This window comes from Pan paniscus, chromosome 16 (genome assembly GCF_029289425.2).
Source record: "Pan paniscus chromosome 16, NHGRI_mPanPan1-v2.0_pri, whole genome shotgun sequence".
NCBI lineage: Eukaryota > Metazoa > Chordata > Mammalia > Primates > Hominidae > Pan > Pan paniscus.
Window position 1 is genome coordinate 31,759,419 of NC_073265.2, and position 14,710 is coordinate 31,774,128.

General features: G+C 41.4%; 1 protein-coding gene across 10 annotated transcripts in view; it reads left to right on the forward strand.

Annotated features, from left to right (window-relative positions):
• SNAP23 (synaptosome associated protein 23) overlaps positions 1 to 14,710 on the forward strand; it is a 42,327-nt gene that overhangs the window by 17,925 nt on the left and 9,692 nt on the right. For 9 of the 10 annotated variants that reach the window (XM_055098333.2, XM_055098329.2, XM_055098330.2 and 6 more), the window contains 4 exons: positions 2,870 to 2,940; positions 4,312 to 4,353; positions 4,758 to 4,806; positions 6,589 to 6,706. In XM_055098333.2, coding sequence (XP_054954308.2) covers positions 2,884 to 2,940; positions 4,312 to 4,353; positions 4,758 to 4,806; positions 6,589 to 6,706 — 266 coding nt within the window. In that variant the 5' untranslated portion in view covers positions 2,870 to 2,883. Of the gene's footprint in view, positions 1 to 1,202; positions 1,317 to 2,869; positions 2,941 to 4,311; positions 4,354 to 4,757; positions 4,807 to 6,588; positions 6,707 to 14,710 lie in introns of those variants that run through there. The other variant, XM_063596584.1, reaches the window with a different exon arrangement.

Consider the following 14,710-nt stretch of genomic DNA (forward strand, 5'->3'; position numbering starts at 1 on the left):
TTAGTTACACATGACAGGAATAGATAACTTCAGAGCATTACTGCCTGGGGAGGGCAGGCTTTGGAGAGGTATCTCGGTTGGGGCTTTAGGAAGTGATGGAAAAGCATGAGGCTCCCTGGGCAGACGTGGGGTATTATAGAAAGGAGAGGTGTGCAAAAGTGTGGAGGTGAGAGGGTACAAAAAATAATCTCCATTTACTTTTTGTAGTTGCAAATAGGAAAGAGTGACAAAAGAGGAACAGTAGCATGGACATGTGTATGTATGATAAAGCTTAAGACTCAAACAATTAGCAAATTAATAAAATACCTGGTTCCTTTTATGCTTGTATCTAATGAATGATATCTTTATATCTTGATTATATCTTAGTGTGGAAACTTTTTGCCTGAAGCACAGTCTATGGCAAGCAAGATAGTAACTTAAATTTGGAACTTAAAATACTTTTTTTCATGAGCACTAATGGCTTTAATCAAGGCTCAAAATCTTTTTTTTTTTTTTTTTTAGACGGAGTCTCGCTCTGTCACCCAGGCTGGAGTGCGGTGGCACAGTCTTGGCTCACTGCAACCTCTGCCTCCCGGGTTCAAGCAATTCTCCTGCCTCAGCCTCCCGAGTAGCTGGGATTACAGGCGCTCACCACCACTCCCGGCTAATTTTTGTATTTTTAGTAGAAACGGGGTTTCACCATGTCGATCAAGCTGGCCTCGATCTCCTAATCCCGTGATCCATCTGCCTTGGCCTCCCAAAGTATTGGGATTACAGGCGTGAGCCACTGCGCCTGGCCCTCAAAATCTTAAACCATAAAACAGCTATGACAGTAGAATTATAAACAAGGCCGGGCGCGGTGGCTCAGGCCTGTAATCTCGGCACTTTGGGAGGCTGAGGTGGATAGATCACCTGAGGTCTGGAGTCCGAGATCAGCCTGGCCAACATGGTGAAACCCCATCTCTACTAAAAATACAGAAATTAGTGGGGCGTGGTGGTGCATGCCTGTAATCCCAGCTCCTTGGGAGGCTGAGGCAGGAGAATTGCTTGAACCCAGGAGGCAGAAGTTGCAGTGAGTCAGGGTTACACCACTGCACTCCAGCCTGGGCAACAGAGTGAGACTCCATCTCAAAAAAATAAAAAAAATAACATGATAGTAGTGGTTCAATTAAAAACTGAAAAGATTTAAATTTTTTTGTTTGTTTGTTTTTTGAGATAGGGTCTTTCTCTGTCACCCAGGCCGGAGTGCAGTGCCATGATCTTGACTTATTTCAGCCTCAACCTCCTGGACTCAAGCAATCCGCCCACCCCAACCTCCCCGGTAGCTGGGACTACAGGTGTGCGCCACCATGCCTGGCTAATTTTTGTATATTTGGTAGAGATGGGGTTTTGCCATGTTGCCCAGGCTGAACTCCAACTCCTGAGCTCAAGCCATCCACTCACCTCAGCCTCCCAAAGTGCTAGGATTCCAGTCATGAGCTACCACGCCCAGCCAAAAATGACTGAAAAGATTTATATGTGATCATATCATACACTTGCAATAGCAGTTTTTGGTTTGTGGCTCAGTGATTCTTTGCGAGCTTTGTGCTACTGTTACATGCAGCTTTGTTTCTAAGAGCCACGTAAATACTTTGAGAGTACACCCTGTTTTTCTACTTATTTGTTCATTCAGCTATTTTTGGAGTATCTACCATCAGATCCTATTAGGTGTTAGAGATACAAAGATAAAATCTCTGCCTTCCAAGAATTCAGTCCAGTGCATTCTTGGGGAATTAAGTTTTCTGCTTATCAAAGAGTATATCCATGGCAAGGTTTCTCACCTCAAATTGACATTTTGGGTCAGATTTTTCTTTGCTGGAGGGCTTTCCTGAAGAGTGTTGTAGGATGTTAAGCAGTTTCCCTGCCTCTACCTACTAGATGCCATTAACCAGCCCCATCACCTGGCCCAAGTTGTGACAATCAAGCAACTCCAGACATTGCCAGATTCCTGGGGTCAAATCTGTAATAAGAACCAGAGTTTATCTGTGTCATTGACCGTGAGTTTTGATAAATGAGTTTTGAGAAAATTCATACAAAGCTAGCAAATGTAACAAAGAACCTAGATCCGTTGCACAATGCTTGTTATTACTCCACATGACTTCTCAAAGAGGAATTAGATAACAGCCGTGCTGAGTAACACCTACAAAATGTTTTATTTTTTAGCTTGGATGTCTATGAGATCTCCTTCTGAGTTACTGTGTTTAGGAGAATAATTGTTTGGTTTCTTAGGGACTCCACTAATACAACAAAACAATATAAGCCACTGGAGGGGAAGAGTCTAATGCATAATAAAAACCTTAGTCTTTTCCGAGCTGTTTGTACCAGCATTTCCCTTTTCTTGTTAAGAGTGAAAGTATTTTCTCCAGTGAGTATCCTGGACAACTGGCATATTTAGAAATGTTTCCTGTGTTCTTCAGGCACATAACTTCAAATTTTGTTACTTTACTAAATTGGACTTTTCTTCACCTACTGCTTTTCCATGTTCAGACAACACATGAAGAACATTGAACAACCAAAAATTCACTTTAATAGTCTTTTAATGCTTGTCTTCCAGTAATGCCTTGCTTCTCTAAGTAGAGGATCCACTTTCCTGTTGGAAAGAGTACTTCCCTAGAAGTCCTAAAATCTGTATTTTAGGTTCACCCTTGGCACTCTTATTAAACATTCATTTAGCCTCTCTCTGTCTTGATTTCTTTACTTGTGGTAGACTAATAGATATAGAAAGAGGTTCTTTTATCCTGTTTTCCTGATAAGTTCCTAAATTCCATAAATCTACACTTATTGCTCACACAAACTTTTATATATCCTTATTCTTATACAATATCCACATTTCCATTTCTGTGCCTAATAGAGTTTTGATTCATCATGGATAATCTGTCATCAGAAGAAATTCAACAGAGAGCTCACCAGATTACTGATGAGGTAAATGTTTTACCTAAAATAAGTAAATAATTCTATTTCAGTTTTCATATTGGAGGGGTGAGAGAGCCTTCTTAGGGACCATTTTGGCCTCTTCCTAGTCCATTAATATCAAAGAACACATTTGCTCCTTAGTGCCATTGCTGGTTTTTATTTTCTTTTTAACTCACCAGAAAACTAAAGTGAAAACAATTTGTATGATTTTTATTTTTTAGGTAATTATTAATATTACTTACATGTAACAAAGATACTCTACTATGTATTTGAGAAATGCTAGACTTCTATTTAACAATTTCCTAATATCTGTAATTTACTTAGATTTCTACCTACATTAAATTTTTATGACTTTATAAAATTTTTATTCCCATGAACTTCACCATCCAAATATTCTCTTTTTAAAAAAAAACTTTTTCTTTCAACATCACACTGGAAGTCCTTACACATTTTCTCTTAAGGAGCGCCTGAAAATAACTAAAAATGTAGTGATCAACTTACTTTTTTTTTTTTTTTTTTTTTTTTGAGACGGAGTCTCACTCTATTGCCCAGGCTGGAGTATAGCGATGCGATCTCGGCTTACTGCAACCTCTGCCTCCTGTGTTCAAGCGATTCTCCTGCCTCAGCCTCCTGAGTAGCTGGGATTATAGGTGTGTGCCACCACGCCCAGCTAATTTTTGTATTTTTAGTAGAGATGGGGTTTCACCTTGTTGGGCAGGCTGGTCTCGAACTTCTGACCTCGTGATCTGCCCACCTCAGCCTCCCAAAGTGCTGGGATTATAGGCTTGAACCACCACACCCAGCCATTGTTTTGTTTTAAAGGGAAGGATAGGCTGGCAATTCTTTTTGTTTTTTCCTTTAATGGAAACAGTCTCACTATGTTGTCTGGGCTGGTCTTGAGCTCCGGTACTCAAGAAATCCTCCTGCCTCGGCCTCCCAAAGTGCTGGGATTATAGGCATGAGCCACTGTGCCTGGCCTGAGCTGGCAATTTTTTTTTTTTTTTTTTTTTTTTTTGAGACGGAGTCTCGCTCTGTCGCCCAGGCTGGAGTGCAGTGGCGCGATCTCGGCTCACTGCAAGCTCCGCCTCCCGGGTTCCCGCCATTCTCCTGCCTCAGCCTCCCGAGTAGCTGGGACTACAGGCGCCCGCTACCACGCCCGGCTAATTTTTTGTATTTTTAGTAGAGACGGGGTTTCACCGTGTTAGCCAGGATGGTCTCGATCTCCTGACCTCGTGATCCGCCCGCCTCGGCCTCCCAAAGTGCTGGGATTACAGGCGAGCTGGCAATTTTTAAAGATAGAATAGCATCATGAATTTGGCCTGTGATCAGATTTTTTTTTCTACATATTTTGGAATGCTAAAATTCTGTGTTTTTTCCTAGTCTCTGGAAAGTACGAGGAGAATCCTGGGTTTAGCCATTGAGGTAAGAAAATGTTAGTCATCAACTTAAGTATAGAAATTTATAGGAAAGATCCTAATACTTCTGGCTGGAATTAGTATTAAAGGGTAATGTATCAATATGCTTTATTATTTGAAATTAACAGTTTCTGAAATGTCAAACCATGCACTAATGGGAATTTTCTGTTTTTCCCTTTGACAGTATTGGAATATGACAGGGAAGATGAATTCACTATGAGTTTGTGACTTAATTATTTTGGGGGGCTGCTATGTTAAAGTGTGTTAGTTTAAGAATACTAGTTCTGTCTGTAGCTCTAATCCTCTGAGAGCTTGGGTTTCTAAATTATTCTGTGTTGCTCTTGTAGGTTTTGTTTCTGTTGTTTTTGGTTTGTTTGGTTGTACTATCAGCTTTCTCCCCCCTTGTCTTAGTCTCAGGATGCAGGAATCAAGACCATCACTATGCTGGATGAACAAAAGGGTAAGTTAAATTATTTAGCAGAAATTCTTAATTTGACTATGATGCCAAAAAGCCCTATCAAATTAGCCACATACAAATTTCAGCCTTTGGGAGAGCCTTCCCTTTGTAAAATAAGAATGTTATGTTTACTTCTTGTCTTCTGATTTGAATTATGTATCATGTTCACTGTCTATTTGGGATGGCAGGCAACAATGCCCAATTGTATATACCAAGTATGTGTTAGGCCAGCATGGCTTATTTTGTGTATTGGTTATATGTGCCTTAGGCATTATGATAGTAACATAGCTGGGATTACAGGCACCCGCCACCACACCCAACTATGTTTTTCTTTTTTTTTTTTTGGGTGGGGGATGGAGTTTTGCTATTTTTATCTAGTTTTTGGGGGTGGGGGGTGAAGTTTCGCTCTTGTTGCCCAGGCTGGAGTGCAATGGCGTGATCTGGGCTCACTGCAACCTCCTCCTCCTGGGTTCAAGTGATTCTCCTGCCTCAGCTTCCTGAGTAGCTGAGATTACTGGCGCCCACCACCACACCCGGCTAAATTTTTGTATTTTTAGTAGAGACGGGGTTTTACCATGTTGGCCAGGCTGGTCTCAAACTCCTAACCTCAGGTGATCCACCCGCCTTGACCTCCCAAAGTGCTGGGATTACAGGTGTGAGCCATCGTGCTGGGCCTTTTTTTTTTTTTTTTTTTTTAATTTTTATTTTTTGAGACAGAGTCTTACTCTGTCACCCAGGCTCGAGTGCAGTGGTGCAATCGCGGCTTACTCCAGGATCCTCTACCTCCCACGTTCAAGTGATTCTCCTGGCTCAGCCTCCTGAGTTGCTGGGATTACAGGTGTCCGCCATCACACCCAGCTAATTTTTTGTGTTTTTAGTAGAGACAGGGTTTCACCATGTTGGCCAGGTTGATGTCGAACTCTTGACTTCAAGAGTCACTTGATCCGCCCACGTCGGCCTCCCGAAGTGCTGGGATTATAGGCGTGAGCCACCGGGTCTGGCCAGACATTGTGATATTCTTACATCATCCTCAGAAATCAAGTTCTAAAACAGATCTAGATTCAGGTATGCTTGGAAACACTTGAGTTGAGTTGGCCCTGAGTAATCAGGTCTAGTTTTTATTACTCTTATAATAGCCCTCAGGTTTTGAACCTATTATAGAAATGATGGGGATTTGACCTGGTCAAAGTACCCTTAACTTGGTTGTAAGGATGATCTCTAAATAACCGTCCCTTGGTCCTACTATACAAGATTCTTTTTTTTTTTTTTGAGCGGGAGTCCCACTCTGTCATCCAGGCTGGAGTTCAGTGGTGCAATCACAGCTCACTGCAACCTCCAACTGCCGGGTTCAAGCAATTCTCCTGCCTCAGCCTCCCAGGTAGCTAGGATTATGGCACCCATCACCACACCCAGCTAATTTTTGTATTTTTATTAGAGATGGGGTTTCACCATGTTGGCCAGGCTGGTCTTGAACTCCTGACCTCAGGTCATCGCCCTCCTCGGCCTCCCAAAGTGCTGGGATCACAGGCGTGAGCCACCATACCCAGCCATATACAAGCTTTTTAGAACAAATTTTTCCACAGCAAGAGGCTAGGTGCCTCCGGATCAGTACGTGAAAGATTGTTATCATGTTGAATCGCTTCTAATACCTTTTGACACTGACATACTCACTGTGGGGAGTTATTGGTAGATTCAAGGTTGAAGTTTGCTGTTCCATAATAATAGCATTTTCTGGTTGACACTGTGAATGGAACACAAAGTGTTAATTTCACAACTTATTCTTAGAACAACTAAACCGCATAGAAGAAGGCTTGGACCAAATAAATAAGGACATGAGAGAGACAGAGAAGACTTTAACAGAACTCAACAAATGCTGTGGCCTTTGTGTCTGCCCATGTAATAGGTGAGTTGATAAATTAAGATGGTTTCAAAATAAATAATGAGAGTACCCCACCTTCTCCCACCAGCTAAGGTCAGAAGTATGACTGGGCTTAATGAGGAACTCTATTAGATAAATCTAAGTTGTCTCTCCTTCAGGCAGATTAAGCTTTTTGTGTAAGTACTGCGTGTTCACTGAAAACTGTGACTTACATTTGACCAATCCTGGGATCAAGTCCAATTTCAATTTGTAGTAATACATGAAAAGGTTAGGAAGTATAGGGAAATGTATATCTGGATGATGGAGAGCAGGATGGAGTTATTTTCTTTTCCTTTCAAAGGAGGAGTATTAACAAAATATATATTTTGTGGTAGGCACATGAGGGATGGCCAAAAGAGTAGAAGAGTTGGGAAAGAATGGCAAAACATAAAAGATACATAAATCTAATGTTAGATTATATGATAGTGACCAAGCCTAAATCTAATGTTAGATTATATGATAGTGACCAAGGCTAGGTATACAGAACTGATAAAGGTTGGGTTGGAGAGCATCTTATAGAAGAGGTAGGATGTGGATTGGGCTTTGAGTGATTAGAAGGATTTGGATGAACAGGGAGGAACAGTGAGGGCATTTCCTATGAAAGGTTCAAAATAAAGATTAACAAGGAGCTTGACTTAACTGAGCTGTGTGACTCATGTAGATGAGAAGTGGAAAGTAAGATATAAGTAGGTAGTAGAGGAACTTGAATGCCAAACTAAGGAGTTGACAGATTGGAGTGGAGTATAAAAAGAAACGACAGTATCTGGAGATTGAATGACTGTACTCACTGCTGAAAGTTTTGTTTTGTTTTTTTTCTGAGACAGGGTCTCTGTTACTGAGGCTGGAATGCAGTGGCGTGATCACAGCTCACTGCAGCCTCTCTTTCCTGGGCACAAGAGATCCTCCCACCTTGGCCTCCCAAAGTGCTAGGATTACAGGCATGAGCCACTGCACACAGCCAAAGTATTCTTTTTTTTTTGAGATGGAGTCTCACTCTGTTACCAGGCTGGAATGCAGTGACGCAGTCTCAGCTCACTGCAACCTCCGTCTCCTGGGTTCAAGTGATTTCTCCTGCCTCAGCCTCCCGAGTACCTGGGACTACAGGCGCATGCCACCACACCCAGCTAATTTTTGTATTTTTAGTAGAGACGGGGTTTCACTATGTTGGCCAGGATGGTCTTGATCTCTTGACCTCATGATCCGCCCGCCTTAGCCTCCTCAAGTGCTGGGATTACAGGTGTGAGCCACCACACCCGGCCTCAATGTATTCATTTTTAAAGAGGTTCTTAGACATTAGTATTTCATCCAGTTCTCAGCTGGTCTTGTAAACCAACAGTGGTTATATTTTTATATTTTCAGATAAGTGTTTTTATGTAACAACATTTTTATGCCATTTCTGTTATAGAAAGTAGAGATTAATTGCTTGTCAGTCAACTTTAGTGTTTGTTTTGGCCATGAGGAGTTAAGGTTTGACAGTGTTCTTCCTAGTCTTATCCATTGGCTTCCTATTCTAACACAAGTCTGTTGACCTGTTTACACCTTGGTTGACCAACTGAAAGTTCTGTATTTTTTGAGACGGAGTCTCGCTCTGTCACCCAGGCTGGAGTGCAGTGGTGTGATCTCGGCTTACTGCAACTTCCACCTCACGGGTTCAAGTGATTCTCCTGCCTCAGCCTCCCAAGTAGCTGGGATTACAAATGTGTGCCACCATACTCAGCTAATTTTTATATTTTTAGTAGAGACAGGGTTTCGCCGTGTTGGCCAGGCTGGTCTCAAACTCCTAACCTCAGGTGATCTGCCCGCCTCTGCCTCCCAAAGTGTGGGGATTACAGGTGTGAGCCACCGCTCCCGGCCAAAAGTTCATATTTTAATAACTATGACTTGTCAATCAGAGTTTAGCAGATTACTTTAAGCAAACAAGTTAAAATGTACAGATTATTTGATACAAACTCTTAGCTATGTTTTACAAACATAATTGTACCTTTCTCTTGTGTTCCATGTACCTTCTTGGAAGAGTACAGAAGAGAGGAAGTAGATGAATTTTCTTGAGATCAGATGTTAGGAGAACAAGGAGAAAGAAGTCTCCCCTAAAATCTTAGAGGAAGATCAGCTCTAAGTCACGTGTTGATAAACAGGAAGAGCACTGAATTAGACCTAAGATGGTCTAATATCACAGAAAGTGGGAAATGCAGCTACAGAGTATTAATTTTATGTCTCTTTGTGTATCCCAGCCAAGCATAGGCAAGCTTTTCTTGAAGACTGGTGGGAAACAAGGTAGGGTATGGTCCTGAATCAGCATTCTTCAGCCTCTAACCTCAGTAGAACCCTTTCTCAGTGGATCAAGAGAAGGCATTACTTTTTTAGAGATGGCCTCTCCCTCTGTCTCCCGGGCTTGAATGCAGTGGTGCCACCATAGCTCACTGTAGCCTCAAACATCTGGGCTCAAGCAATCCACCCACCTCAGCCTCCCAAGTAGCTAGGATTACAGGTGTGTGCCACCATGCCCAGCTAATTTTTGAAATTTTTTGTAGAGGCAGGGGTCTTGCTGTGTTGCCCAGGCTTGTATCAAACTCCTGGCCTCAAGAAATCCTCCCACTTCAGCCTCCCAAAGCCCTGGGATTACAGGCTTGAGCCACTGCACCCAACTGGCACTTCTTTCTTTTTTTTTTTTCTTGCACTTCTTGAGAGATGGAATCAAGGGGCTGCTGTAACAAAAGAGTTCCCTTAAGAGAAGAAAGTATTATCTCAGTTAAAGATGTCTGATTGTAATTGTCTTTCTTCCACCTATTTTTTCTTACACCATTGAGACCTTGGCCAGTATGATATCTCTTATCCTCAGCTCTGTTCCTATCATTCTTGCCTGTGTCTTGATCTTTCTAATCTGCTAGTCTGTGTTTCAGTTAGGCTCGTCACATGAATAACCATAACATGAGCTTCTTAAAGGTAGACATGAGATCTTAGTCTTATGTATAAGGCCTAGTCTTCATACCAGCAGTAGCAGTAACAACCCAGGTCAGGTCCAGAGTTCCTTATTTGCCATTTGGAAATACTTTTTCTTTTCTTTCTTTTTTTTTTTTTTCTCAAGACAGGGTCTCGCTCTGTTACCCAGGCTGGAGTGCAGTGGCACAGTCATGGCTCACTGCAGCCTCAACCTATCCTCCAGCGTCAGCCTCCTGAGTAGCTGGGATTTACAGGCACATGCCACCACACCCAGCTAATTTTGTATCTTTTGTAGAGACAAGGTTTCACCATGTTGGCCAGGCTGGTCTCAAACCCTTGGGCTCAGGCAGTCTACCCACCTTGGCCTCCAGAAGTGCTGGGATTGCAGGCATGAGCCATTAAGCCCTGCTGGCCATTCAGAAATCTAAAAAACTCTGAAAGCTAAAGTTTTGTTTTATTTTTGCTGTAATGGTGCCACAACTCATTAGGGTATAAAATGTAACCTGAACTGAAGCTATGTTTAGTCTTTATTACTTGCTGTAAATATTAATTGGTTTCACTACAGAAATACTCTTTTTGAGTCAGGGTCTCACTCTGTCACCCAGGTTGGAGTACAGTGGTATGATCTTGGCTCACTGCAGCCTCGACCTCCTAGGTTCAAGTGATCCCCCCACCTCAGCCTCATGAGTAGCTGGGACTACAGGTGCATGTCACCATGCCTGGTTTGTTTTTAAAAACTTTTGTTTCTTCTTTTTTTTTTTTTTTTTTTGAGACGGAGTCTCACTCTGTTGCCCAGGCTAGAGTGCAGTGATGCAGTCTCAGTTCACTGCAACCTCTGCCTCCTAGGTTCAACCGATTCTCCTGCCTCAGCCTCCCAAATAGCTGGGATTACTGGTGCCTGCCACCACGCCCAGCTAATTTTTGTATTTTTAGTAGAGACGGGGTTTCACCATGTTGGCCAGGCTGGTCTTGAACTCCTGACCTCAGGTGATCCGCTTGCCTCGGCCTCCCAAAGTGCTGGGATTACAAGCATGAGCCACCATGCCTGACCCTGTTTCTTTTCTTTTCTTTTCTTTTTTTGAGACAGAGTTTTACGTTGTCACCCAGACTGGAGTGCAGTGGTGCAATCTCGGCTCACTGCAACCTTCACTTCCTGGGTTCAATCGATTCTCATGCCTCAACCACCCAAGTAGCTGGGATTAGAGGCATGTACCAACACCTTGCTAACTATTGTATTTTTAGTAGAGATGGGGTTTTGCCATGTTGGCCAGGATGGTCTTGAACTCCTGACCTCAAGTGATCCACCCACCTCGGCTTCCCAACGTGCTGGGGTTACAGGCATGAGCCACTGCACCTGGACTTTAAAAAGTTTTTGTAGAGATGAGGTCTCACTATGTTGCTCAGGCTGGTCTCAAACTCCTAAGCTCAAGCAATCCTCCCACATTGGCCTCCCAAAGTGCTGGTGTTACAGAAATGAGCCACCACACCCAACGTCACTACAGAAATATTAATGTATTTAATTATGTGGTACTGTCCAAAACATCTTGTCCCCAATGGATTGGGGTAACAGTTGTGGGCCTGTGCATTAATTTAAGGTACTATTCTGAACATGTTAATTTAATCCTTAAACAGTAGCCTTAATATGAGATAGATGTTTTTTACTATTATCATTTTGCATCCAGGCTACACTATGTAGTGGAAGAGCTGGGATTCAAAACCAGGCAGAACCCCCTTGCTTTTTTTTTTTTTTTTTTGAGACAGAGTCTCGCTGTATCACCAGGCTGGAGTACAGTGGTGTGATCTCAGCTCACTGCAACCCCTGCCTCCCAGGTTCAAGTGATTCTCCTGCCTCAGCCTCCCGAGTAGCTGGGATTACAGGCGTGCACCACCACGCCTGGCTAATTTTTGTATTTTTAGTAGAGATGAGGTTTCACCATGTTGGTCAGGCTGGTCTCGAACTCCTGACCACGTGATCCATCCACCTTGGCCTCCCAAAGTGCTGGGATTACAGGCATGAGCCACCGCGCCCAGCCCACAAATCCTTTTTTAAAATCACATATCTTAGGCAGTAATTGATAAATTGTAATTCTAATTAACAAGAATTTGAAAGCAGACAGATTTAAAATGGGAAGTCTCAGAATAGTAAACTGCTTGATGTCCCAGTTTAAACATTCTTTTTTTTTATTTTTATTTTTTTGAGATGGTGTCTCGCTCTGTTGCCCAGGCTGGAGTGCAGTGGCACGATCTCGGCTCACTGCAAGCTCCGCCTCCCGGGTTCACGCCATTCTCCTGCCTCAGCCTCTCGGGTAGCTGGGACTACAGGCGCCCGCCACCACACCTGGCTAATTTTTTGTATTTTTAGTAGAGACGGGGTTTCACCGTGTTAGCCAGGATGGTCTCGATTTCCTGACCTTGTGATCTGCCCGCCTTGGCCTCCCAAAGTGTTGGGATTACAGGCGTGAGCCACCGCACCTGGCCTTAAACATTCTTAGATAAGGTATTCTTCTGTCTTAACTTGCCTGTTTTATAAAGTCTAACAATGGCACATAGTTTGAAGACAAATTGGCATTTCTGGACCACTTACTAGAGAAGTTCTAAATTGGCACTACAGGTTTACTGCTATTCCGATCTTAAGTCATACCGAGGTGTAAAAATTCAGCTCCGACTAATTAAAATGAATATTGAATTATATTTCATTCAGTAGTTTAGTGCTTCTTCCATCCTGCTCACTGGAGACACAAATATGAGTAAGGCATACCTCTGGCCCTGCCTGTTTTATATATCATGACATGATTTTTTATACCTCACATAGTATTGGATATACAGTAGTTACTCAATAAACACTTGTTGATTTGAGTGTCCTTGAGAAACTTGTTGGCTGGTGGGAGAGTTTGATGTGTAAAAAGATTTTTTAAAATTACAATGAAAAAATATATAAGAAAATAAAATACATAATAGAAGTAATTAAGAGAAATCTTAATCACTAAGAGGAAGGAGTCTCAAAGCACTCCATGGCCTTCTCTCATATTGTCTAATTTTAGGAAAGAATATCATCACCCAAAATTCTGAGGAAAAATGAAATGTGCTCTGGTTTAAATAGTTTTCTTATTTTTCTTTTTATCTAGATTCTCAGATGTTGGTAGTTTCTATGAAACCAGGCAGGAAATTGAATGCATTATGTTTTTAAAACTTTAAACCTGCTTCTGTTCTGTTTGACTGGCATTTACTATTTTCTGCATTTCATTCTCTCACCTAATCTCTTCCTTTCTAATCTGCTTACTAAAAATGAAGATTTAACATCAGAAGCCGGGCTCAGTAACTGATCAAAGGGAACTTTAAGATGCAGTCTTGTGGCGCAGTTTGGGCTGCTAACCTGCTATCTAAAGGTGATGCTTCAAATGGCTTTTCTGTGCATGTGCATGGATTTTGTGAATGGTGAAAACTGTCTCTAAACTGTGTGGTGGTGTGTAGTGTAAAGTGAATTTGTTCTTGATGGGTGCTATCTCACAAAAGATGGACTTGACAAAAGGACCTTAATTTATAATACCATCCTTTGACAAATGTCTCTGATAACTAAGTTTTTGCTAAATAACATTTAAGATTACCAAAATAACAATACTCCTGGAGTTTCTTAAGAAATTTAAAATAGGTTGATCTTTGAGACAGCTGCTGCAGTCTAGTTCTGATAAAAGGTAAGGGAAGTCATGCTAAATGCTTCTCTGTCTTCATAGACTTTGATTTTAGCATCCTGTCTTCCATTAAGTTTCCCTACTTTTTTCTGGTTCTTGAGTCAAGATTTCCTCTATTAAAGTTTTGCTTCTAATGATTAGGATTACCCATGATTTAGGCCACTACCATATTAAGGAATCAATTGCCAGTCTAGTCGTCTCAAATCCTATTTGGAACAAAGTGGGATATAAAATTTTAAATGCTACCATATCTGGTATCTTCTTTCCTTAAATAAGGGTTTCCCCTCTACATATGTTATAAACTATTCTATAATTCCTGTTACATCATGTGTTAACTTGCTGTGATTTCATGTTGAATTAATATAGAACTAACTAATCTTAATTTTTCATGGGAGGTAAGTTTTGTCAGCTTACTGTTTATTATTGTGTCTGACTCTTAAGTTTAGATCTTTATGAGAATTATGAACATGATTAAATGTTAAAAAATTAAGTATTTGATTTCTACCCTTTGTTTCCTGCCCTCCTTTTTTCTTCTTTCCTTAGTTTGACTATCCAAAGCATACACACACTCACATTCACTCTCTATTATTAGTTAATATTTATTTGGTCCCTTTTCTCCTTGATGTGAAATAGTCACAGCTAATATTTAGTTTTATTTTTGCTATTTTTAATTCAGTTAAAACTAATATTGATGCAACCAAAACTAAAAAAAAAAAAAAAAAAGAAATTATTGTTTTTGTGCTCATACCTTGATATTTACAGTTTTATGCTTGATACCAGCTTCCTGAATTGACTAAGGGATATTTCAGATTCTTACTTAAAACTTGCCTTTTTTTTTTTTTTTTTTTTTTGAGACAGAGTCTCGCTCTGTCCCCCAGGCTAGAGTATAGTGGCTCAGTCTCAGCTCACTGCAACCTCCGCCTCCCAGGTTCAAGCGATTCTCCTGCCTCAGCCTCACGAGTAACTGGGATTACAAGCGTGTGCCACCACACCCAGCTAATTTTTTGTATTTTTAGTACAGAATGGGTTTCACCATGTTGGTCAGACTGGTCTTGAACTCCTGACCTCAAGTAATTCACCCGCCTTGGCCTCCCAAAATGCTGAAATTACAGGTGTGAGCCACACACCCGAAAACTTGCCATTTTTGAATGAGACGTTTAAGTGGGGAAAAAAAAAAAGGTTCCAGTTAAAGACTATTAGACCACTCAGAACTAACAGTCAGTTGTAAATCTAAGTTTCTAGATGGAGTTCTGAACTTCATTAAAATTTATCACAAATTTACTTAGGCATTTTATCATGAAGACTAATTTCTTCCCAGAGGGGCTGTACATTTTATTTTCAAGAGTCCTGTCACAGATTA